The 9162-nt window shown below is 33.7% G+C and overlaps 1 protein-coding gene across 1 annotated transcript; it reads left to right on the top strand.

Annotated features, from left to right (window-relative positions):
* The first annotated feature begins 1217 nt into the window (after nucleotides 1-1217).
* On the top strand, nucleotides 1218-8586 carry LOC126979473 (uncharacterized). The gene is made up of 6 exons (XM_050828798.1): nucleotides 1218-1286; nucleotides 2956-3097; nucleotides 4792-4916; nucleotides 6465-6545; nucleotides 7115-7293; nucleotides 8216-8586. The coding sequence occupies exons 2-6, from the start codon at nucleotides 3048-3050 to the stop codon at nucleotides 8486-8488; spliced, it is 708 nt and encodes a 235-aa protein (XP_050684755.1). The 5' UTR covers nucleotides 1218-1286; nucleotides 2956-3047; the 3' UTR covers nucleotides 8489-8586.
* Nucleotides 8587-9162: the final 576 nt, after the last annotated feature.

A 9162-nucleotide genomic window follows, 5' to 3' on the forward strand; every position in this document is an offset into this window, starting at 1 on the left:
GAGTAATTGACATAGAGAGGATATGGTAAGTGTGTTTTTTTTTAATCACCGCCGCCCACATCGCATCTGGAGCGTTGCCGGCCTTTAAGGAAGGTGTACGCGCTTTTTTTGAGGGTACCCATGTCGTATCGTCCCGGAAACACAGTACAAGGAAGCTCATTCCACTGCTTTGTAGTACGTGGGAGATAGCTCCTTGAAAACCGCACTGTGGAGGACCGCCACACATCCAGATGGTGAGGATGATATCCTAACTTGTGGCGTGTCGTGCAAAGGTGGAATTCGGCGGCAGGAATCAGGTTAAACAGCTCTTCGGAACACTCCCCGTGATAAATGCGGTAGAAGACACACAATGAAGCGACGTCTCTACTCAACGCCAAGTGATCCTGCCTTTCACAGAGCACTGGGACCCCGACAATTTGAGCTGCTCTGCGTTGCACGCGGTCAAATGGATCGAGCTGATACTGAGTTGCGCCAGACCAGAGATGACAGCAATGCTCTATGTGTGGCCCGACCTGCGCTTTGTAGAGCGCTAGTATGTTTTAGGCCTTATTCCTTGTGCGGTGTTTCCGGGACGATACGACATGGGTACCTTCAAAAAAAGTGCGTACACCTTCCTTAAAGGCCGGCAACGCTCCTGTGATTCCTCTGGTGTTGCAAGAGATTGTGGGCGGTGGTGATCACTTAACAACAGGTGACCCGTACGCTCGTTTGTCCTCCTATTCCATAACAAAAAAAAACAGTTTTCACTTCATAATCTCCTCGCTTGTGTTCAAAATCAAATTCATAAAAATCTTTATTCACTGAAAACTTTATAAATTATTTATTACAAGTCAGGATGAAGTACAAAGGTTACAATTTACAGACTGCTCGAACAAATATGTTGTCAATATCTGAGGCCTTACCCCACAATATAATTCGAAAAAAAGTAGCTGAAATATACAAGTCTAGCCGTTTCAACATATGTCAGCTGCCTAATTTTTTTTATCGCAAATACTTTAGAGCTTAGTCGATTACATAAGATTTTTTATATGAGCTCTCGATAGTATATAGTATAGTATAGAGATCGTAGCTTAAAGTCTAATGTAATGCCTAGGAATGTTATAATACTTGTTCTTTGGATCAAACAACAAGCATTGCTTATATTTCATAGATTCTAGAAATTTCTACTCTGTCCACTCATTTGGTACGATATCAATAATCTAAGGTTATGATTTGCAATGTGTCAATGTGTGATATATTGTAAGATTTGCAAGTTTTTTTATGGTTTTTATGTATTTATTATTATTGTGAGTATTAAACTTATATTTATTAAATAAATGTTTTAATGCTCAATATAACAATGCGGATTAATCGGAGATTTAAATAAATTGCTTTAGATCTCGTTGAGAACATTTTAATATTTAGGCAATACTCTGTCATGTGATATTTTTTAATACATATCCGCAGATCACAATCAAAATAAAATATTTTTATAGATATCTTTTTCAACCATATGGATATTAATAATAATAATATTGACACACTTTTACACAAAATGTCTTGCCCCAAATTAAGCATATAGCCTGTGTTATGGATTACAAGACAACGATATATTTGTACTTTGTATCGTATGATATATTATATATTCCCCCTTTTTCACAAATACCGTGTGTGCACTTAGCTAATTCAAGTTCATTCTTTAATTTAACCTAGAATTGAGAACGGTGCTTCAATATTTCCTCGAAATAATTCAGCATCGGTACGTTTTCCAAGCTTGATAAGCTACTAAAATCTTTGAATTCAGGTAGAACTACTACTACTAAAATAACTTGACGCAGATCAAGACGCGAAACAATATTATTTGACATACATACAAAAGTTTAGGTCTTTTATTTATCGATTGAGGTAGTACGTAGTCTGTTGGGTCAGCTAGTCAGTAATATAATAATTCAAAGAATCTTCCCGCTCTTCGTATGTTCAGTAAGCTTTTTACCTTAGGGCTGCAAAGAGCTTTCAGCCCGTCTTCGCCTTTTGTATTAAAATAATTTCTTAGAATACAATTCAAACATAATAAATTATGTGAAATTAAAAATACATCATATTATGTACCTATCTTTCTCAGCTAACAATTACTGTTTCACAAAATCAAGTAGGTACTTAAAGCATTTAATTCTGCGTCTATTCATGTTCGCATTTCCAAATATTTGTTATAAAACATGTTTCCAGTTAGCTTTGTACGTGATTTGGAATTAATTTAACGGTTTTGTTACGTCGGCTACTTTGCTAAATTACAAAACCGTATTCGTGGCAAATATAATCCGGCTGTATTTTATAAAACTAAATGGTCTATCTATTTGATGATTATCTTTCACTGGCAAGTTGCTTGTGATAAAGTAAATCATAACTGTAAATGGTCAACAATGATAGATTAAGACCAGAATTCTGAAAAGCATGTTTATTATATACATTTACTAGCCCACCCGTTTCGCCCGCAAATATTTTTTTATTTCATCTTGTTACAAATACAATCAAAAAATTAGAAGCCATTAACCATCTTGGATAAATTACGCATCGAATTGTGGTAGTTTCATGTCGATATGATCTGTGGTCTAAACCTAAACTAAGGTGTGAAAGAGCCTCAAACGTACACCATTTTCATTATAATATAAATAATAGATAGATATAATATTATGGTCAGCGGTTTATTTTACTTTCTGTATGTAGCATTAGGTTGTATGTCAAGCAAAAATTGAATTTATATGAGCAAATATGACATGTACATATTTATAAAGCAAATATTAGTCAGTATTTTCTGGCACAGGACAGCGAAAAAAATATTATCATTACCTTCACTAACTACTGCTACACAGAAGTCAACCTCTGGCATTTAAGTAAGCCATCTAGTCATTCCGTAGAAGTACTTCCATTATATAAATCATAGTGTCTTTTTTTATTATAGTTAACATCTCATTTCAGAACAGCTTTTTTCAGAGAACATGCTAGTAGCGACCCACCTTTATAGTAGCTCTATCTCAATCCCTGAAGAGTTATAAAATAGCACATTTACCATGTGTTATATTTGCAATTGTTTTTCATGGACGTTGGACTTAGTTCAAAGGTATTAATTACATCAAATTGACTACTTAAGTTAGTGTAAAATAAATGAGGAATGAGTTGTAGTATGTTCTACACACGGACTTACAATATACTATCACATAGATAAACAAAGTATACAAGACAGAAGAGTAGAAAGAAGAAGACGGAGATAGAGATGGAAAAGCCAGCCACGATTAGCTCTTGAGCACATATTGACAAAACAAAATTAGTCACGCATTTACCAGCGGGAGGCTCCTTTGCACAGGATGCCGGCTAGATTATGGGTGCCACAATGGCGCCTATTTCTGCCGTGAAGCAGTAATGTGTAAGCATTACTGTGTTTCGGTGTGAAGGGCGCCGTAGCTAGTGAAATTACTGGGCAAATGAGATCTAACATCTTATGTCTCAGGGTGACGAGCGCAATTGTAGTGCCGTTCAGAGTTTTTGAGTTTTCAAGAATCTTGAGCGGCACTGCATTGTAATAGGCAGGGAGTATCAATTACCATCAGTTGAACGTCCTGCTCGTCTCTTCCCTTCTTGGCAGAAAAAAAACCCATCGGACCGTCAGGTTGTCTCTACACAAGTACATTCTAAGGTTACGGTTCCAAGTATAACGAGTGATGGTAAAGCTATTGAACACGAGTGTGTATGGCGAGGCTAGCTAAATAAACTTTTGGCTGGCCTTCGTCATGTGTCCTTGTCATTCTTTCAGTGTGGACAAAGTTTAAAGAGGTTGAATAACGTTTAACCCGTTTTATATTATAGATGTACTCGTATGGTTTATAAATATATCATAGCCTCGATTCAAATTCAAATTCAAATATTTTTATTCAAAATAGGATTTAAAATCACTTATTGAACGTCAAAAACTACCACCCATTCAAAAGAGACTGCCTCAGACCTGAGCCATGGGCGCAAGAAACTCAGCGAGCTTTTTTTTATATAAAATATGGATTACATTGTGATATCGTACAATTAACATTTATAATTAAAGAGCCTGAGGCATTCGCTTTATTCCCAGTCCTGATGATGGACTAGGTACATATTACAAAGTAGAATTAAAAGAAATTAAGCGCACGTGAATCTAATGTCGCTAAGTGATAGTTTTTATTATTATATATATAATAATATTTTGCCACACCACATAATGTAGAAGAATAAGTTATTTAAAAACAGTTCCTAACGATGATTATTACATAATGAAAATTTAAGACTTATTAAAACTAATTACAAAAAAGATACAAAAGTTTAAAGAGCCTTATCTTTAGTTTAAAGCCTTAAGTTTAAAGAAACTTATCGATACAAAAATAACCTTTCTATTTGGTTATAGCATTCATTGTGTGTTCTACAAGCTCTGATCAGAAATCCATTCTTAGAATAATAAGTCCTAACGAATGACACTAAAAATATTTGATTGGTGGAGCGATGACTTATTGTTGGACATTTGAAGCTAAGCACTAAGTAGGAGTGGAGAGTCAACAAAGTTATTAATTATTTTGTACAAGAACGTCTGATCTGTGTGTTCACGCCTTAATTCTAGAGTATGTAACTGCGGCACGGAGTCCCCAAATTTGTATCCTAGTACTTAAAAAAATATTGTGGCACATTCTGCGATTTGAAAGAACTTGCCAGGCATTTCTGCGCCCAGTATTGCATCACCTTCTACTTAAAACTGACCATACAAACGTTGTGAAAATAATACGTTATGCATTTCAGGGTACTCACATTCATCTTATCGTGCTGGTTGGTGTTGGCTGTGTGTGTTGGAGCAATAATAGCAACAGTCGCTGGTATTGCTTACGGATACAACTACTGTTTAGCAGAATATTTAACTCTATATAGTTAGTAGTTTTATGATCATAAATTCAAATTCAGACTCAAATATTTTTATTCAAAATAAGATTAAAAATCACTCATTGAAAGTCAAAAAGTACCACCCATTCCAAAAGGTACGCCTCGGACCTGAGAAGAACGGACGCACTAAACTCAGCAGGATTCTTCTTTTTAATAAAAATATGGTTACAATGTATAATCTTACAATAAAATTTATTATTTAATAGCTTGTGGGCTCTATTCACAATCACTGGAATCATTAAGAAAGTCATTTATGTTATAGTAACCTTTACCATACAAACTTTTTTTAACAATTCTTTTGAATATCGTTTACATTTGTTTTGAACATTATCTGGGATCTTGTTGTAAAAGCATATACAACACCCCACATATATGGAGTTTCCGTTTGACTTGTTGATACTTCTTACCAGCTTCTTTACGAAAACAACTGATGCACAATTGATATGGGCAGGTTTTTACTTCACATGAGATGACTATATATACCTTGCATATACTAATAGCCTCCAATATTAGTAGTACAATAGTCATTCAATTTGCAAGAGCATTATAAATAAAACGCTGATAAAGCATTAGTAATCACACAAATGAGATAATTTCTACAGAATCTGCAGAAAGTTGATTGTTGGTTTGGGTCAACGCCTTAGCCAACTTCATCCCTAGGACCATAAATCTCAGTGCATAATGTAAAAGGCTACGCCATTCATACAGGTGGCAATATTTGAGATACAATTGCTATGTGATACAGATTAAATATACTAACATTCAAAATATTACTTATTATTTCATCTTTTTTTTATGGAATAGGAGGACAAACGAGCGTAAGGGTCACCTGGTGTTAAGTGATCACCGCCGCCCACATTCTCTTGCAACACCAGAGGAATCACAAGAGCGTTGCCGGCCTTTAAGGAAGGTGTACGAGTACGCGCTTTTATTTGAAGGTAACCATGTCGTATCATCCCGGAAACACCGCACAAGGAAGCTCATTCCACAGCTTTGTAGTACGTGGAAGAAAGCTCCTTGAAAACCGCACTGTGGAGGACCGCCACACATCCAGATGGTGGGGATGATATCCTAATTTGTGGCGTGTCGTGCGAAGGTGGTGGAATCACATTATTCACAAAATAATTTTAATTTTTCTGCTGGTATACCTCAAAAGGTACAAAAATTACCAACTTCAAAGATATATATATACATTTAAAAATCAGTTAAAATAAATATGGTTTACAACATTTTGAATTTAGTGTCAATCTAAAGATGAAAATACCGATATTCAAAAGTCTTTTAAAATAATTAATGCAAAATATTGGTCTCAGAATTAATATTGTAGAGAATATTTTTTTTAAACCCAAATTATTCACAAAACGATTGAGTTCTGAGGTAATACATAGACTAATAATTATAATAGACTTGGATTCTTTCTTTCTGAAATTCGGTTGCAAAGAAGCGCCGGTTAATTCTGTAAGCTTTAACGCTATATCGCTCGCTGATGCATCGTAGATACTCACAAATAAACTAATTTATATTTTTCGTTTTAGAAAACGATCTTAATATTTATATGCGACGAGGGCAGGTTCCAGAGGCACCTAAAATAAGAAGAATGGGCTTTGAAAATCTTGGTGAGTGAATTTTAACTATTTTTATATATATGCATAGTACATAATGAATTGTGAAGTAATTTACTATAAACTGAGCCCTATTCTTACCATTAAATGACACAATAATAGAAAAACCACACGACGATTCCAGAAATTCCAGAAAACATGGAGAACTAGATTCAAGTACTATCATTATAAGCAGTTTTAAAATTCGCAAAGGATTAATTAATTATGGTTGGATTCGTATATCGGTATCCTCAAGCAAAAAAGCATCAGATGACACGGTAGTTCGTGATTTCAAAACAAAAAACGAACATTGTGTTATTTAAGGTGTCGTGGAGTTAATAGTTGACAACAATTGGGTCCAAAACCTTATAGAGTTTTGTTATAATATTAAGGCATTACGGGTGGATATTGTCTGATAGTAATAAAACAATTGTTTGTTTAGAAGGAATTGTAGATTATAAATCAAATCATCTTTATTATCTTGTTCTGTTCAATCATTTTCGAACTTCGTTCAAAAAATCGGCTTGAAGTATATGTCAGACATCCTGAATTTAAAAATGATTTGATTTTAATTGTCTTTCTAGATCTACTCACATCAGATGATAATTCAAACAACCCTGGTAATCAAGAAATTGAGGACGACGGGACACCTTTATCAGATACTTGGGCAAGAAGGCAAGACACGAGACTATACGCAGAAAGACTGACAAAGTTTGCAGAGCACAAAGAAAATGATAATGATCAAGACAGCATACAGTATAAGGTAGATGATGCAGTTTTAAAAGAATAAAAAAAGTTAAAAAAAAAAGTTGGTTTGGTTGAAAAGATATTCCTGTCTTATCGAAGATAGATGAAAAAATTATATAATTTAACAAAATATTTTTTTGAAAAATGGAATAATTTTATCAAATTAATGTATTTTCATCGGTCCTCGATAAATCTACGACGTTTTTACGAAATCTGGCAGCATAAAGTGGGTCAAAATCACGCCCAAAATGAGTCGGTTACAAACAATCATAATAGACATTAAAAACATTTTCTAGAGTTAATACTGTTAACCAATGTGTTTTGTGTGTAACTAGCTGATGCCCGCGACTCCGTCCGCGTTGAAAAAGGGTTTTTAAAAATAATAAGCAAGTTTTGAATTGAAGATTATCTCATGTCTTAACTCCTGTTCCGGTTTCGATTTTCATTTTCCCGTTCACAACAGATTATATGAATCTTATTTCGAGGAAGATTTCTATGGCAAACTAAAACTACTATTGGTATAGTTATAGCTCATCGATGAGCCATGCATTTTTTCCAGGATAAAATGTAGACTATGCCCTTTCACAAGCTCTAGCCTATCACTGTACGAAATTTCATCAAATTCGATTTAGTAGCTCCGGCGTAAAAGAGTAACAAACCAACTTCCATTCACATTTATAATATTAGTAGGGATTATTATATACAACTTAATAGAGTAAGACGCTTATCAGTAAGTATCACTCAAATAGTAATAATATTTAGTATATGATTTTAATAATAAAGCGTTTAATAAAACCTTGCAAGAATTAATATTCTCAGATTTATATTGATATAGATAGACTACAGTAAAAATGTAACTAAACATTTGGCAATCATCTGCAATTCAAATTACATTGTTTTTAGTTTTGAATACTTGTTCAATTTCACACCTGTTTCAGACACTAAACCACGAATTCAAAACAAAATCTTCACTTCACATAAAATCAATTTCTCGGGACCCTATGATTTCAACATCAGTTTGGGAGAGAGGTGTTTCGGAAATAGTGATGCGACACTATCAACCAATGCATGATATAGATAGAGCAAATAATGTGGACAATGATGAAAAACAAAAAACAAATAGATACAAAAATACCGAGAACTCAGACGAAACAACTCAAACAATAACACCCGACATCAAAATAATGTTAGAAGATAGCACGAAAGGGTAAGCTGTTGGTGTGTTTATTATGATGAGACACAATCAAGAGTGGATTGTTAATAATTTATAAATAAGAATTTTAAATTGAAATAAATATTTAATTTTAAATGCATCTTTTTCCTTTACTCTTTATACATTTACGTGTAACCGAAAAATATTGTAACGTCCCATTTTAAAAATGATCAAATTGATACCCAGGTGGACATCCTGTTGACTAAAGTCAGCACTTATTCGTAAATAATAATACATTTTGATATTAATTTTTGAAATTTAACGTAAAAAAAATTTAAATGACCATTAAAATTACGTTTTGTATCACCAATATTTATTATTTCTTAAATTATTATTTAAGGTGAATTAGTTTCAGATAGGCGCTTAACCATTTTTGTAATTATACATTAACACAATATTATTATAAATACGATGAGATATATCTTTGGTGATCATTAATAAATTCAAAAAAACCTTCTAAGAAAAAAAGTCTAACCAAATTTAAATCTTAGGAGTGCCGCTTTCAATTTTTTGCTGCTTCAAGATTTCTGCATAAAATACTACACTTTTGGCAGCTACAAATATCATTTTAAAGAACTCAACATCTAGTAGACAATTAAAGCGCATAAAATACATTGATAATTTTAATTATAGCAATACAAAGCGAATCAGAATTTGGGCACCAACACTTCT

Source organism: Leptidea sinapis, chromosome 3 (genome assembly GCF_905404315.1).
Source record: "Leptidea sinapis chromosome 3, ilLepSina1.1, whole genome shotgun sequence".
Taxonomy (NCBI): Eukaryota; Metazoa; Arthropoda; class Insecta; order Lepidoptera; family Pieridae; genus Leptidea; species Leptidea sinapis.

Coding starts and splice junctions, on each gene's coding strand:
- LOC126979473 (XM_050828798.1), top strand. CDS start 3,048: ATGTGTTATATTTGCAATTGTTTTTCATGGACGTTGGACTTAGTTCAA. Junction 4,917..6,464: donor AGAATATTTAACTCTATATA/GTTAGTAGTTTT, acceptor TTTTCGTTTTAG/AAAACGATCTTAATATTTAT. Junction 6,546..7,114: donor AATGGGCTTTGAAAATCTTG/GTGAGTGAATTT, acceptor TTGTCTTTCTAG/ATCTACTCACATCAGATGAT.